Below are 18353 nucleotides of genomic sequence, written 5' to 3' on the forward strand. Positions count from 1 at the left end.
GAGAAAGTGTCCTGGTAGAAAGATTATAATCTGAGACGACATTATGAAACGAAACACGCGGACAAAAACAAGAATATGGACATGGAACAAAGGCTACAAAAGGCAGAGGAATTAAACGAGCCTCAATCTCGACAGGCTCTGTTCAAAAAAGCCAAATCACAAGGCCAGGCTGCTGTCAAGGCCAGTTTTATCTTTGGGACAGAAGAGATCGCTAAATCAGCCCGGCCATTTACACGAGGGGGATTTCATACAAAACTGCATGATTAAGTTTGTGACGAAGTTTGCCCAGAAAAAAAGGCAACTCTTTTTAAATGTGAGTCTGGCAGAAACACCATTGCCGAAGAGAAGACCAGTTGTCCATCAATCTAAAAGAGCAGCTTTGAAAAAAGGGAAAAGATTTCATTGCATATTCCTTGGCTGTGGATGAGAGCACCGACATTTCTGACATTGCCCAGTTGTCAATTTTCATCCGCGAAGTGGACTCCAGCCTAAGTCGTGACAAGAGGAGTTTTTGGCTTTAGTCCTATGCATGGCACAAACTACGGGGCATGATTTGTAGAAGAGGTGTCAAGATGTGTAAATGAGATGGAGCTGCCTTGGAAAAACTCGTGGGTTTGACAACCGACGGAGCACCTGCGATGTGTGGACACAGAGCGGACTGTGGCGAAGAACGGAAGATGCCAAGAGGAAAAACGCGACAGGTGAGCTGACAGCTTATCATTGTATCATACACCAGGAAGCGTTGTGCGGTAAGCCTTGAAAATGGAGCGTGTAATGAGCATCATCACGCGCACAGTTAACTTATCAGAGCAAGAGTTGAATCACCGCCAAGTTCAAGGCATTTCTGGACGATTAGAAACGGAGCATGGTGATTTGCCGTTATCACACAGAGGTGCGATGGCTAAGCCAGAAAGGTGCTCAAAATGTTTCGAGCTTCGTGAGAGATTTTGTCTGTTTCTGGACAGCAAAAGGAAAGACACAACACAACGTCCGAGACGAAATGGTTTCCTGTGTGAAAGTGGCTTTCTTTCGTGTGACATTACGAGTCATCTGAATTGCAATGAACTTGCACTGCCAGGGTCGGGATCATATTCATCTCTTGATATGTACAGTACAGTGTAAGCATTTAAACCAAACTGACTCTGTGGGAGACGGCAATGCGGAAAGAAATTTGAGCCCACTTTTCCCAGCTGCCAGACCATGACAAGAGAAGCTCTCTACCAGTGCGTTCCCGAGCGCACAGTTGGCTGAATAAAATAGGTATGACTTCGCTCGTGACTTTCGAACGCCGATTTGCTACTTTGAAGCACAAAAAGCGGTTGGAACGCTTCGGTTAAACCCATTTTGCTGTTTGACGGGAAAGTCTCACCACCAACCTCCAAATGGAAGTTGAATTGACTCCAATGCAATGATGCACTGAGGGGCAAAAATATGCGGCAGTGGGGTGTGCGGATTCGCCCGTTTCCTCCCCTGACACAATGCCCCAGATGCGATCCAGGGCTCAAACGTTGTCTATGTTGGGCAGCACATACCTGGTGAACAACTGTTTTTTTGATGACCTGAACAAAACATCACACAGAAGTCGAACTTACTCTGAACACCTCCACTCAATTTCTGAGGATTTCCTCAGCTCAGGAGCCTTACCCCGAACATTGATGAACTTGTGTGGAAAAGATGGGACACCACCAAGTATCACCCTCAACCTCAAACAAGTTGAACATTACTGGTGCAATACATATTTAGGAGTGTTTACTCAGTTCAAGTTTAAAAGTTAAAGTTTAATATTTGTTTTCACTGCAATGTTACTTCTCCTTTAAAACAAAGTGTTGTTTGAATTAATAGGATTTTGCAACTTTATTTTATTGTATTTCAATCCAATTATTATTTTAAAAAAATATTTCAGTGAGTGGATTGATAGAAAATGCCCTTGTTTGAAACCCCCGGTTCTCAGTGTCCACCTTCCGTTTTGCCATTTTTGATGGGTATCTGAAAGTTAATTTTACTGTGATGCTGACGACTGCTGTGCCAATAAATATTGAAATGAAGCAGCCTACTGCTCGGTGCGTCACCGTTGCATTGTGGGAAATGTAGTATTGGTGCGTGTAAAAGATCTGCGGGCTGCCGGCTTGCTGCGGTCTGCGGGCCGGTTCTAATAATAAATCAAGATCATCCCAGGGGCCGTAAAAAACCTTCTCGCGGGCCGGATGTGGCCCGCGGGCCTTGACTCTGACATATGTGCTGTAGACCATACTATTTACTAAGAGAGTTGTCAACTATATTTTTCGTATCTGTCTATTTACCACCACAAACTGATGCTGGCACTAAGACCGCAGTCAACGAGCTGTATAGGGCCATAAGCAAACAGGAAAATACTCATCCAGAGGAGGCGCTCCTAGTGGCCAGAGATTTTTTTGCAGGAAAATTAAAAAAACGTCTTAGTTAAGTTCTACCAGCATGTCACGTGTGCAATTAGAGATGAAAAAACCTCGAGATCACCTTTACTCCACACACAGAAACGCGTATAAAGCTCTCCCTCGCCCTCCATTTGGCAAATCTGACCATAACTCTATCCTCCCGATTCCTGCTTACAAGCAAAATCTGAAACAGGAAGTAAGCTAAGCTCAATACGGAAGTGGTCCAATAAAGCGGATGCTAAGCTACAGGACTGTTTCGCTTGAGCGGACTGGAATATGTTCCGGGATTCATCCAATGGCATTGAGGAGTTTACCTCATCAGTCCCCCGGCTTCATTAATAAGTGCATCGACGACATCGTCATACGTAATATCCCAACCAGAAGCCATGGATTACAGGCAACATCCGCACTGAGCTAAGCTAGAGCTGCTGCTTTAAAGGAGCGGGACACTAATCCAGACGCTTATAAAAAATCCTGATATGCCACCAGCTCAACCTCTCCCTGACACAGTTTGTAATACCTACATGTTTCTAGCAGATCACCATAGTCCCTGTGCCCAAGAACTCCTAGGTAACCTATCTAAATGACTATAGCCCCGTAGCACTTGCATCTGTAGCCGTCAAATGCTTTGAAAGGCTAGTCATGGCTCATATCAACACCATCACCCCCGACACCCTGGACCCACTCCAATTCGCAAACTGCCTCAACAGATCCACAGATTACACAATATCTATTGCACTCCACACTGCCCTTTCCCACATGGACAAGAGGAACACCTATTTGAGAATGCTGTTCATTGACTACAGCTCAGTGTTCAACACCATACTGCCCTCCAAGCTCATCACGAAGCTAAAGACCCTGGGACTGAACACCTCCCTCTGCAACTGGACCTTGGACTTCCTGACAGGGCGCCTCCAGGTGATGAGGGTAGGCAAAAATGCATCCGCCATGCTGACCCTCAACACGGGGGCCCTTCAGGAGTGCATACTTAGTCCCCTCCTTTACTCCCTGTTCACTCACTACTGCATGGCCACACATAACTTCAACACCATCATAAAGTTTGCCGATGTGATGACGGTGGTAGGCTTGATCTCCGATGACGATGAGACAGCCTATAGGGTTGTAGAGGTCAGCCTATAGAGGTCAGAAACCTGGCAGTGTGGTACCAGAACAACAACATCTCCCTCAACGTCAGCAAGACAAAGGAGCTGATCGTGGACTATAGGAAATCGAGGGCCGAGCACGCCCCCCTTCACATTGATGGGACTCTAGTGGAGCGGGTCGAAAGCTTCAAGTTCCTCGGTGTCCACATCACTAAAGATCTATCATGTTCCACACACACCAAGACAGTCGTGAAGAGGGCATGACAACGCCTCTTCCCCCTCAGGAGGCTGAAAATATTTGGCACGGGACCTCAGATCCTCAAAAAGTTGTATATCTGCACCATTGAGAGCATATTAAATGTCCGCATCACCGCTTGGTGTGGCAACTTCTTGGCATCTGACCGCAAGGCGATACAGAGGGTAGTGTGTACAGCCTAGTACATTACTGGGGCTGAGTTCCCTGCCATCCAGGACCTCTATACCAGGCGGTGTCAGAGGAAGGCCCTAAAAATGGTCTCCAGCCACCCAAGTCATAGACTGCTCTGCAACCGCACGGCAAGCGGTACCGATGCACCAAGTCTGGAACCAACAGGACCCTGAAGAGCTTCTACCCCCAAGCCTTAACAACAAGTTTATCTTTAAAATGGTGTATAATACTTGTATGTTTGAGGAATTTTAATTATGAGATTTCTGTTGTTTGAATTTGGCGCCCTGCACTTTCACTGGCTGTTGTCAAATCGATCCCGTTAATCGATCCCGGGATTTCAGCCGTAAGAAGTTAAGACTATCTGCACTGACCCTTTTTCATACTAACATTTTTGTCTCATCACATACGCTGCTGCTACTGTTTATTATCTGTCACTTTATTCATAGTTATATGTACTGTATAAATGTACCTCAATTACCTTGTAATTCTGCACATCAACTCGGTACTGGTACCCCGTCTATATAGCCACATTTTAAATGACGTGCAATAAAGATAAAACACCAGGTAAAAATCCTAGCTGTTATTTGGTCTTGGTCGGGTACTGACCAAGACCAGACAGAGAGCACATATTACACAGGTTTTAAGGTCTCGGCACTCGCTGCCTGTGAGTTTAAGAATACATTTTAAGATTCTTGTATTGGTTTTTAAATTAATCCACGATTGTGTACCCCAATACATGTCAGGTCCCTCAGGTCCTCCGGCACTGGCCTTTTAACTATCCCAAAGCTTAAGACCAAGAGGCATGGAGAGGCAGCCTTTAGTTACTATGCCCCCAGCCTCTGGAATATCTTTTTAGCTTTGCTTTTCCTTAGGGTGCTTTTTAGTCATTCCATTTTTATTGTTATTCTTTTGTTTTTGATCCTCTTATGTTTGTTGTGTAGTAAATATTTCAGTTTTATTTTCATTGTTTTCATTCGTTTTTTTCCTGTAACGCGCATTGTGTTGCATTCCATGTCTGAAATGTGCTGCATAAATAAAGCTGGATTTGATTTGATCATTACTCATTGTGTATTTATTATGACTTTTATTGTTACCTGTTTTACTTTTCTAGTATCTCTCTAATTTCTTTCTCTCTGCATTATTGCGAAGGACACATGTTGTTTACGAAGCATGTGACAAATAATAGTTGATTTGAGACATTTATAATAAAAAAAAATCAGGACAAATGTCTCAAAATGACAGGGGCAAGGGCCACAACAACATGAGCTATTTGAAGAAACCATTGGGGTCTGAGCTCAAACACTAATCAAGGCTACAGGAGCTTTCAGCTGGCAACAAATCAATATATGTGTCCACATACATGCACACGTCACGAAGTCGGTTCCTCTCCTTGTTCGGGCGGCGTTCGGCGGTCGACGTCGGCGGTCTTCTAGCCATCGCCGATCCACTTTTCATTTTCCATTTGTTTTGTCTTGTTTTCCCACACACCTGGTTTACATTTCCCTCATTACTTGTCGTGTATTTAACCTTCTGTTCCCCCCATGTCTGTGTGTGAAATTATTTGTTGTAAGTGCTTGTGCACATTTTGACTGGTGCGCGACGGGTTTTGTACCCATATTTTGTTATTCTGGATGCCGTTGGTTTTGATAATTAAACTGCTCCGGTTATTACCCAGTTCTGCTCTCCTGCGTCTGACTTCCCTGCCACCAGTTACGCACTCCTTACAACACATTACATGCCAAGAGCATTGGTAAAGCCCAACAGTGGGCTAACCGTAATCAGTAGAAATTAATCTCGATTCAATCAAATTGAAAATAGAATTACGTTAAACATACAACAATAACTAATCAATTTAATTAAATTGGAAAAGAAAAGGCTAAATATAGATAGAATCTCTGTAGCGCCATTGTTTGCGTCTCAAATGGCACCCTTTTTCCTATATAGTGCACTACTTTTGACCAAAATGAATGCACTATATAAAGAATAATGTGCATTTAGGACACATACATAGAGTTGTTTTGAATGTGTGTGAGGCCTTTGAAAATAAGGTGGAATGTTGATTGACAGATATAGGTCGTTATCACTAAAACGTCACAATACGGTGCAGAGCATTCGATTTGGCTGCTGGGGTGCAAGGAGACCTTGACAACTACGTGCCGTTTTCATGGGATGGTTTAGTAAATGTTATAACTATTTCATTTTAATATCATCACCTCTTCAAGAGCATAGTCAGAACTATACATTTACGATTATTCCACATTTACCTCTATCAAGTAACTGCATGCTTTTCATGATCAGTAAACCTCAACTGATCATGTAGTTTCAGATACGTGAGGGTAGCCGATCCATTTGGCATGTAGCTAGCTAGCTAGCTAAGCAACTAACGTGTCATTTAGCTTGCTTCATCAGAGGTTAGGCTTTTGGAAAGAGCTTGACATTGGAAAGTCCTTGTCCTGGTTAAGTTGTCAGTCAGACTAATGTCATCACCACTATGGATGGCAAGCAAATATAGCCATCTACTTTATCTCCTGAAAGTTAGCTTGTTAACTAGCCATATGGATGTGATCTGTTATTAGATAGCTAGCCAATTTGACATGGTCCATCAATCAATGTAGGCTATCATGTCTGTCAGCAGCAATCGGGATTAAACACTCACAATGTTGAAAAGGGGATAGTGTTTGCTAACTTCGCTAGGTAGGTACGTTGGTTGGAATACATTAGGTCTACTTAACACATTATGTTTAGCCAACTGTACAAACTTTCTACCAGTAGCTTGCAAAGTAAACATTATCACCTAACAGTATATCGGCAAATGCGCCCTTCTGCTGCTTGACAGGCAGATCCCACAAAGGGTGGGAAATGAACTAAAACCACTAAACCACCACACACAGGTATGGTTCACTTTTATTTTAAATCACTCAAATATCCAATTAATGGGGGCCAATACTGAGAGATATCGTGAGACTACCCTTTGAATTTACATGACCAATTATTGATGTTTACTGATCATGAAAAGCATGCAGTTACTTGCTGTATTACGCTGATGAGAGACCTAGAGCTAAATGTGCACAATCGTTTTGCATGGAATAATCGAAAATCTGTAGTTCTGACTATGCTCTTCAAAACGTGATGGTATTACAACCAAATAGTTCATATTTATTTAACAAAACGCCACGCAGTTGTCAATGATTTTAGCGGAGCTTGGGGTCTCCATCCCCCCCAACAGGCAAATCATACACTCTGCACCTTATTGTAATGTTTTATTGATAATAACACAATAATAATAATAATAATCCTACAACCGGTAAAGCAATTTAACTGTGAGCACTGATGCTTTAGGACAGAGGTCACCAAACGGTCGATCGCGATTGACTGGTTGATCACCAAGGGATTCCTAGTTGATCGCGAAACACTTATTTTTATTTATTTAATTTTTGTACTTTTTACCCCGTTTTCTCCCCAATTGGTAGTTACAGTCTTGTCCCATCGCTGCAACTCCCGTACGGACTCAGCGTGCATGCGCACGGCCCGCCACAAGAGTTGCTAGAGCGTGATGGGACAAGAACAAACCCTCCCCTAACCCAGACGACGCTGAGCCAATTGTGCGCCGCCTCATGGGTCTCCCGGTCGCGACAGAGCCCGGGATCGAACTAGGATCTTTAGCACCTATAGACACCTGTACCATGTCAGATTGAGAGTTGAAATGTATTACATTTTGAGTTTGCATCCTAATATTACACTTTACATACATCATAGAAGACTGAACTATAACAAAACCGTTTGACAAAGAAACACCGAATTTTCGACGTTCTAAAAAAAATTATGTTGATTAATTGTGTTAATATTAATAACATTCCACCCTTGAGGCCACTAGGTCATTTGATTGCAAGAAAGGGCTACTAGAAACCGGTTGACCTGGGGGGCGCATCAAGCACATAACCACTGCACCTTATACTTCTCACACAAGTATCTGGCGTAAAGGCGATGTTCGTTTTCTTTGTTAAGTGCTCACCAGAAACAGACACCAGGATACAAAACATCTTGAATTCAAAAACTATGGAATCTCTTTTCTTGTGAGCTTTCATTTGCCATTCACAATGAGGAAAAGGCACTGCTGATTCCTCCTATCTTCCAATATCTCTAGTTAATGGAGACACTAAGAGTTTCAAAGAAAATTCTCAGCCATGGAAAAGGGGCCATATCCTGGTGAGGGGTGTGAAATTAGTTCTTTCTAGAAATCTCCCTCCTGTGTCACTGACCGCCATGCCAGCAGCTAAGCTGAATGAGAAACAGAGTAAGGTTGAACCAGCCTAAAATTATCCAGGTTAGTTCTTCAGGGACCGAGAGCAGAGAATAAGAGTCGGAGGTAGTTATACAACCACACAATCTTCTCACAGGTTTATTCATTAGGAGTGAATGAGTCTATATACAGAGCAACAGAGCATAATCTTAGATACGGATAAGAGCGCCCACGTTAAGCATTTTCTTAAGATTTTAGATTGGGAGTTAGATTGATGGAGATCCAATGTAAGTGTTCCTTTGCAAGCTTCACCTCATTTGAAGATTGATTTCATCATGAGCTCATTTGGGCTAAATGAAGCGAGCTGCGTGCATTCAAACTAAATAACATTTAAGCCCAGACGTTGAGTCATTATGTTTACTGGTGTAAAGAAAAATCAAAAACGCAAACACACACAGATGTGGTGTCTAGGCCAGGGATCTGTTAGAAGTATATGACAGAGAACACGTATTAAGCGTCTCGGAGTAGAAGTGCTGATTTAAGATCAGTTTTGCCATTTTAGATCACGATGAAGCTGGACAAGGGGAAGTTGATCCTGGATCAGCACTCCTACTCTGAGATGAATGCTTGATAAATACCCGCCCCTCAACGACTATCAGGACAATTTCCTATGGGGAATACATTAACCTTAACATTAACCTTAACGACACTGCCTTCTGTTCATCCACACATGTTTGTGTTGTGTATGCCACTGTACACGATTCTTGCCAAAGGCCAAATGAATAAAGCCTCAACATTTCCCCCCTCACTCTATGTCATTAACATTCATAGCTAGATTCAAAGTAAATGTAGGAGCATACAGAGGCAATTCATTCTATACTCTACTGTATATATAACCATGAGAACTTGATTGAGAGACATAGGTTCTGTTGAGGTGCTGTGTGATCAAAAAAAACTAGAAATATTTGTAATTTCTTTCCATTTTATTAATGTTTTGCCCTAAGAACTTTGTGCTTCTCTCACACTTGACTCGTCAGCTATGTTTGAGCTGAATGTACAGTGCCTTCGGAAAATATTCAGACCCCTTTGACTTTTTCCACATTTTGTTACGTTACAGCCTTATTCTAAAATGAATTTAAAAAAAATAATCCTCAGCAATCTACACACAATACTCCATAATGACAAAGCGAAAACAGGTTTTTAAACATTTTTGCAAATTTATGAAAAGAAATCTATATATACTGTAGAGTGCATTCGGAAAGCATTCACACCCCTTGACTTTTTCCACATTTTGTTACGTTTTTAGAAATGTTCGAAAACAGAAATACCTTATTTACAGAAGTATTCAGACCCTTTGCTATGAGACTCAAAATTGAGCTCAGGTGCATCCTGTTTCGATTGATCATCCTTGAGGTGTTTCTACAACTTGATTGGAGTCCACCAGGTAAGGTAATTTCAATTGATTGGACATGATTTGGAAAGGCACATACCTGTCTACATAAGGTCCCACAGAGCAAAAACCAAGCCATGTGGCTGAAGGAATTGTCCATAGAGCGCCGAGACAGGATTGTGTCGAGGCACAGATCTGGGGAAGTGTACCAAAACATTTCTGCAGCATTGAAGGTCCCCAAGAACAGTGGCCTCCATCATTCTTAAATGGAAGAAGTTTGGAACAACCAAGACTCTTCCTAGTGCTGGCCGCCCGGCCAAACTGAGCAACCGGGGTACAAGGGCCTTGGTCAGGCAGGTGACCAAGAACCCGATGGTCACTCTGAAAGAGCTCTAGAGTTCCTCTGTGGAGATGGGAGAACCTTCCAGAAGCCACTCCTCAGTAAAAGGCACACGACAGCCCGCTTGGAGTTTGCCAAAAGGCACCTAAAGACTCTCAGACCATGAGAAACAAAATTCTGGTCTGATGAAACCAAGATTGAACTCTTTGGCCTGAATGCCAAGCGTCACGTCTGGAGGAAACCTGGCACCATCCCTATGGTGAAGCATGGTGGTGGCAGCATCATGCTGTGTGGATGTTTTTCAGCGGCAGGGACTGGGAGACTAGTCAGGATCGAGGGAGCAAAGTGCAGAGAGTTCCTTGATAAAAACCTGCTCCAGAGCACACAGGACCTCAGACTGGGGCGATGGTTCATCTTCCAACAGGACAACGACCCTAAGCACACAGCCAAGACAACGCAGGAGTGGCTTCAGGACAAGTCTTTGAATGTCCTTGAGTGTCCCAGCCAGAGCTCAGACTTGAACCCAATCGAACATCTCTGGAGAGACCATAAACTGGCTGCGCAGCAACGCTCCCCATTCAACCTGACAGAGCTTGAAAGGATCTGTAGAGAGGAATGGGAGAAACTCCCCAAATACAGGTGTGCCAAGCTTGTAGCATCATACCCAAGAAGACTTGAGGCTGTAATCACTGCCAAAGGTGCTTCAACATAGTACTGAGTAAAGGGTCTGAATACTTATGCAAATGTGATATGTCAGCTTTTTATTTTTAATACATTTGCTCAGGCCCTATGGGCCCTGGTCAAAAGTAGTGCACTATAAAGGGAATATGGTGCTATATGGGATGCAGGCTTAGTTTCCCCCCGGTAGTGATGAAAAGCAATGAGTGCTTTAGAATAGTGTGTGTGAGTCGATACCATCACTGAAGGGCTGCTGTATAATGAGGGTGGTGGGCGGTTGGTTGATTGTCACTTCTCAGAATAGAACCCTTTGAAGCTGGCTGGCTTACCATTAGCGCAGAACTCGTAACGTGTACAGAGCTCATCCTCGAACAGGCAACCTGAAACAGAGAAAGAAATGCAAACTTAGAACACAATTTACAACACATCACAATCATTCTCAAAGGACATTACACTTTCAAATCAAAGGTTGCCAGACGTTTTCAGACCTCTAGCAGTCTAATGCATGATGAAACCACATCCCACAACATCGGTTGTTTAGATTGAGCTATATGCCTCCACCCCGAATGAATGGAAAAGATAAGCACAGAATAAAATAAAAACAGGAAATTAGACAGTGCACATTTTTTCCATTCATTTGGGATTAGCTGGATCTGCACATTAGTCCACTTTTTAAGACTGAATGTATCTGAAAAATATTCATTTGTAAGTGAAATATCAACTTAGCAAAGCACAAGTTTTAATTGACTAAACTATTAAACAAGTTCCCTGACATTTTGTCCAAAAGGTTAATGCGTCATTAAAGAATTGATCTGATCAATAAAGTCTTGGTGTCTGATCACATTCATCAAAGTCTCCTTACTACAGAGAAAGGGGCAAATCAAAAAGTCAGCCAGTCAGGCAGTAAGTCATTATTTAATCCACACACATCATTTTTTTTTTAAATAGAACATTAACAACAACACTGACGGCATAGGCTACATCAAGTCCCTTTTAGGAGTAGGCTACAGAGGCACACAGCACCATGATACACCACTGCACTGTGCCTTTAGTTTTAAGCATGACCTCTACGCCAGTGTGTTTCATAAGCGCCAGCTGCCAGCCAAATACTACACTCATAGAAAAAAAAGGGTTCCAAAAGGGTTCTTCGGCTGTCCTCGTAGGAGAACTCTTTTGGGTTCCAGGTAGAACCCTCTGTGGAAAGGGTTTTACATGGACACTAAAAGGGTTAAACCTGGAACCAAAAGGGCTTCTTCAAAGGGTTCTCCTATGGGGACAGCCAAAGAACCCTGTTATGTTCTAGATAGCACATTTTTTTCTAAAAGTGTACTTAATTGACTTTAACAATTTTGGGTGCATCAGTGCCACCAAATTTGATTTTGTGCACCACCCTGTCTGACACCTTTTTTCATTACACTGGCTACTTCAGATGATCAGGAACACACTGTAATGCCCAATGGTACCGCTATCTATCACCAATTAGCCAGAGTCCTTCCTCTGTCCTGTCTGGGTCTAATATCCCAGGTCCACGGGCAATGTTCTTCCCCTATATAATTATTAATGAACATTAATGCTGACTGAGCGAGGCTGGGTGTTCTTGTTCCAGACTGATAAATGAACAGATGGCTGGAGCTTCTGGGTTACAGGTCCTGGTGGTCATATTTCACACTGAAGACACAGGGATCAGACTTTGCATTTAAATATTTTGAATGAATTTGTATCTTATTAACACATGGTTCTAGGTAGCTATTTGTGTAGGTAGCTATCAAGTAAACACAATGATATCAAAGTGCAGAGATTACCACTGCTATCAACTCTCATCTACCCCGGTGAACATCCACCATGTATATGTCTGAGACCGAGAGGTAGAGTTGCAAAATTCCATTCCAGCCATTACTATAAGCCTGTCCTCCAATTTAAAGTGCCACTAGCCACCGCTGGTGTGTAACTGTGGTCTGCTCAGGGTTTCTGCTTACGTGACGTGGAACAATTTCATGGTAGACATCATCAGAATGATCTAAACACTATGACACTGTCTACAATTACTTTCTCTCGGTGTTCAGGACCCCAGGCGCAGCTGTTGGCGAGCGTAAGCTAGCCAGACACAGGCCTGTCCTCTGGCTGGCAGATTTATACTGGGATGCTAAAGTGGCCTTGTGTCCACGTGAGGAGAGGAGAACATTGCTGCTGCAAAATACGTCCCACTCCCAGAGGAAAAGAGGAGGTCATTTGACGACTCTTGACTTGTCGAATCCCAGGGTGGCCCTATGGGCCCTGGTCAAAACTAGCGCACTATGAAGGGAATAGAGTGCCATTTGGGATGCAACTATGTACAGAGAGTCATTGATTATTGGTTTCTATTGTAATTAAAGGGTGGTTTGGGATTGGAGCAGAGCACAATTTTGAACAGAACATTAATTTCCCACAATCCAATGTGGGAATACTTTTCAAGAGGACCTACATTCGTAGACAGTGTCTGCCTGGGCCATATCACGACACAACCTCAATAGCTCGGGGGTAGTCAGGTGTAGCGCACAAAGGCAGTGTGACGTCAACAGCTGAATCCTCCGTGTCATTGGTTCGGGATTGGAACAATGCAAACTTATGAACAGAACCTTTACTTCCAGTTAAATATTTGGAAAATCCATTCTGAGAATACTTGTCAAGAGGACCTATTTGTAGGCAGTGTGCCACATCACGACACAACATCAATAGCCCCTATGGGCACACAAAGGCAGTGTGACGTCAACAGATGAATCCAGATGAACACAGGATATTCCTCAGTGATGGCCCATCGCACTGAGTCACACCACTCTGTCCTTTTATCACTTTCTCTTTCTTTCTCTCACTCTATTTATCACCTGCAATGGTCGAAGGCAAGCGCACCCAGATGACCCTGTTGGACAGAGGTGCGCGGTTCGCGGCGGTGCATGCCTAATGGACTGAGTTCGGGGGAGAAGCCTTGGACAGACAGTACTTTAATGACTGCCTACAGATGTGAGCAGTCTATTAATCCCTCTACTGAAAGGAGAGAGAGAGAGAGAGAGGCAGAGAGATGATAAAGCATTACATGATGACCATTGTAATTGTGAGAATGAAATATATTAAAAAGCTTTCCAGACAGGCCTCCAGAGTGGTCTATGGCACTGCATCGCAGTGTATGTTTGATCCCAGGCTGTCATTAACGGCCCATGACCAGAAGTACCATAGGGTGGTGAACAATTGGCCCAGAATTGTCCGGGTTAGGGGAGGGTTTGGCCGGTGGAGCTTAACTTGGCTCATCGCGCTCTAGCGACTCCTTGTGGCGGTCCGGGCGGCTGTAGGCTGACTTCGGTCATCAGTATAATGGTGTTTCCTCCTACTGTACACATTGGTGCAGCTGGCTTCCGGGTTAAGCGAGCGGGTGTTAAGAAGCGCAGTTTGGCGGGTCATGTTCCGGGGGACGCGTGACCCGACTTTCGTCTCTCCCGAGCCCGTTGGGGAGTTGCAGCGATGAGACAAGATCGTAATCATGAAATTGGGGGTGAAACCACCTATTAAAGAGAAGTTATTAGACAGACATTGCTTGTTCAAGTTTCTTGGGTTTATTTCTGATACACATCATTAAAAACATTTCCTTAATGTTCTCTAGGCCAATTTGATTAGTCACACAATGCACACTTTCCCGGGGATGTGAGGGCTACGTTGGCCTCCAAATTGCGTCTGCTTGGGGTAATGAATTCTTCTTTGTGTCAGCAGAATAGCTATTTAATAGTCATGGGAGTGGCATTTCACAAAGGGACATAATCACAAAACTATTATGTAGCTCTGCTTTCAGGGACAAACACACTCACAGACACACGCACGCACACACACGCACGCACCCACACAGTTTTTCTCTCTCACACCAAATGTCTCCAGCTGTCCATATATTTAAAAGCCTGAGGAATATGACTGTTACTCAACTGTCAGGTGCCTGGGAAATGGCACCCGAGGCTTCCCTTAGCCCCTCCATACTCCATCTCCAACATCTCAACCTCCCACAATGTTGAAAACCCTACAGACTGAACCAACTTCTTAAAGCGTCTCAGAGTAGGAGTGCTGATCTAGGATCAGGTCCCCCCTGTCTATGTAATCATACGCGGTGTGATCAAGTTTTGTAAATACTGACCCATATCCCTTTGAAATGTTGCTTCAGTGCTTCAGGACTCTCAACCAACCATGGGATGGCCTCTTCATCGTGCTCCTCACCCCTCGGCAATTACTGTCAGTCCACTCAACTTTACCACCTAAACACTCCGCCATCTACTTCATTCATTACGTTGTCTGTGAGGGCTTGTCAGCTCTCAATATTAATTAATGCCTTCAATTTAATGAAGTGTCCGCCGTGTGTGTGTGTTGGTGGTGGTTGGTCAGATAGTACTGAGTGAGAGTAAGGCGGGCAGGACGACGAATTGATAACGCCACGTTTCCACTCCTGGACGCGGTGGTGGTGGAGATGATTAAAACGGTCTTTTAATTAAAATGCAATCAGTGAGGATGATGTTGAGGACCTCAGGACAAAAAAATTGTAAATGGGTCCTGTTGTCGTCATCAGGTATCTGAGGAGAGAAACTCTTCAGAGAGAAACTCATATCTAAATTAACTAACCACATTACAACGCATGGCTATTTGAAGAGGTTATTTCCAAAACGCTATATCCACCAATTTTTTACATTTCGTTAAAAAAAAAAAAATCTGAAATGATTGCTTATGGGTACCTTCATGTGTGTGTAAAATATGACTGTTCTCAGAAGATAGATCATAGATGTGTTTGAAAATGTGTTTACTGTATGTCAATTGTTAAGCTGGAATAGAATGTCCGTCTCCTGTAAATTTGACTGTGATATGTGGTTGTCTCACCTAGCTATCTTAAGATGAACACACTAACTGTAAGACACTCTGGATAAGAGCATCTGCTAAATGACTAAAATGTCAAACGTAAATGCTTTACATACAAATATCATATTACTGTATTGAATTATAAAAATAAAATGTATCATTTGTACAATTATATTAAAAAAAAGCTGTATTTATTTGTTCAATTTGACTGTCTAAAACCTAGCAGTACTACTTATTTCTCCAAGAGTGTGATGGATATATGCGTTTTGCAAAAAAACATGATTATTTGTCTCTCTGATATGAAACCATCAAGTGATAGATTTTAAACAAATACATGTCGGTCAATGAACAACCTTCTCCAAATGCTGGCCCATGTTGACTCCAATGCTTCCCACAATTGTGTCTTGTTGCCTGGATGGCCTTTGGATGGTGGACCATTCTTGACACACAAGGGAAACTGTTGAGCGTGAAAGACCCAGCAGCATTGCAGTTCTTGACACAAACCGGTGCGACTGGCACGGACCACCATACCCCATTGAAAGGGACTTAAATCTTTTGTCACCCTCTGAATGGCACACATACACAATCCATGTCTCAATTGTCTCAAAGCTTAAAAATCCTTCTTTAACCTGTCTCCTCCGCTTTATCTAAACTGATTGATCTGTCCCCAATACAAATTGACGTGCCACTATAACCACATAGGAGATAAATTGGTACAGCATTCTCACTCAAGGGTGCAACAAATATAGCCTCTTAAAATGCACGCCGCAAAATATGTTAATAAGCCAGGAACAACAATACCCTGCACACAGTAGTGGTCAAAGGGTTTTTGGCACTCCAAAGATACAGTACGCTACTGTATTCTGTGAGATGGAATTACAGCACCATTCTAAACACAGCAATTATTTGCCCCGCCCACAACATTTCCCCTCAATGCACCATGATTTACAGTATGCTGCAGTAAAAATGTTCAGAGTATTTTACGGTCGGTAATACCAAACATTACTTTATAATTTAGTTTTCCATTACAGTGTAAGTGAAAGAAAAATATACCTCACACTCTAGAAGTAGTCTCCGCATTTAGGAGTAGTCTCTGCATGTGTATGAATCCTCACCAGGGGTCTCGGGGTTCTCACTACGTGGCAAAATGGTATCCGCATTCTCCCAGTCTTGACTGCTAGCACACCGACTACATCAAGGACTGATCCATCAGGTTACCATGGTGAGGCCAGCCCTAGACTATAATAAGCATCCATCTTTGGAACTCCTCCACCACACCAAATGGATAGCGGTTCAAACCACACTGATTGGGTTGTGTTGCTTTCGTTTTTATTGCGAATGAGCAAACTTTGACAAGAGTGACTGACTCATTTGACTGACTTTACTCATTCTTACCAGGCTCCGACATAGCTTGTGATGATCCAACACATGACAGTTCAGCGTTACGTTATTACAGCCTAATGCAAAATGAATTTGCTGAATAGAATGGGCTTTAACTACAGGTAGGATGAATGTAGCAGCTGATGCTAAATATAGCTAGAGCCGGGTGACCTGATTTGCATTGATATGTGGAGGATCAAGAAGATCTGAACCAGACTACGGTGTCCACATTAGGACAGCGGCAGCCTCAGCAGGACTTCTTTCTATCTTTTTTTCTAGAGTGTGTATGAGCTGTATAATTTAATGCACATCAATAACACATTGTCACCTGTTTAGGCAGCACAATGACGTATTGTCGTACACAGCAAATTCTCCAATGTAAGAAAACATAATAAAACTAAAACAGAGGGTTAAATCAACACTGAAAGTGTTGAGTCTATCGACCCATTTAGACACCGGAACAGTGCTAAATTAACACTGATTAGTGTAAAGCCTTATTCAAATATGTCCCAGAGTGCCTTGCCTTTCGAGTAAATTGTAGAGATACCACCCATAATTGCATGTGTTAGTGACAGAGACATGCTTGTTGCACTCATACATTTTTGGTACTGTGGACTTCACCAAGTGACATCCTAAGCGAATGTCATCATTAAATTGCTTTATATTTAAACTGGAACAAAACATTTCAGTAACAAGTGCAAAAAAAACAACTAACTGATTGGATTAGTTTAGAAACATTCATGTTATTTATCTTTGTGTAGCATAAGATTAATGAATCAATGCACAGACATAGATATTGAAAGAAACAATTCTAAAGATTAACCTGCAATAGAGCATGCTGGAGAAAATGATAATGATTGGCATGGTTTTGGTTCAAAGTGATGTTTGTGAGTTTCGGGTTCATGTAAAACTAGACCCTCAAAACAAGGCCTTATGGAATACGTATGGTATTGTGTTAAATATATCTATATTCTTTTATGATAACATATTTGCTTAGGATTTCACTTGAAGTCCATAGGAACTAAAATGGATGAATGCAACAACCAATACTCTGTCACACTGTAAAACATTTCCCTTAAAATGTACAGTAACTTACTGGAAGAAATGGCCAGTAAGTTACTGTAATTGATGTTATAGTACAGCTACTGTAATCCATTTTACGGTAATCCATTTTACATTACCAAAATGTTACTGTAATCTAATTTACATTATATTACTGGAATTACACATGCAGTTACATATTACCCAGTGGTCTTTGTAAGTTTTCATTTTTAAATTTAGATTTTGGTCATTTAGCGAGCATTCTTGTCCTCAGCAACTTAGTCAGTGCATTCAACCAAGGTTGATAAAAATAAAATAAAAACATCACAGTCATGGCAAGTAAAACTTTTCTGTAACCGTTACTGAAAAGGGTGTCGTAGTTAAGGTTTATTGGTCTTCAAAATAATTGCAATTACAACAAGATATCTTATGACATGTCTCTGATTATCTCTGGATAGTGCCAATACAATACAGTGATAT

General features: G+C 42.4%; 1 protein-coding gene across 3 annotated transcripts in view; it reads right to left on the reverse strand.

The window, feature by feature from the left end:
• The window catches only part of LOC111953520 (receptor-type tyrosine-protein phosphatase N2-like), a 251504-nt gene that overhangs the window by 201549 nt on the left and 31602 nt on the right, over window positions 1–18353 (reverse strand). For all 3 annotated transcript variants that reach the window (XM_023972863.3, XM_023972862.3, XM_070435454.1), the window contains exon 2: window positions 10922–10972. In XM_023972863.3, the coding sequence (XP_023828631.1) occupies window positions 10922–10972 (51 nt within the window). The remainder of the gene's footprint in view (window positions 1–10921; window positions 10973–18353) is intronic.

Source organism: Salvelinus sp. IW2-2015, linkage group LG27, assembly GCF_002910315.2.
Source record: "Salvelinus sp. IW2-2015 linkage group LG27, ASM291031v2, whole genome shotgun sequence".
Classification (NCBI taxonomy): domain Eukaryota; kingdom Metazoa; phylum Chordata; class Actinopteri; order Salmoniformes; family Salmonidae; genus Salvelinus; species Salvelinus sp. IW2-2015.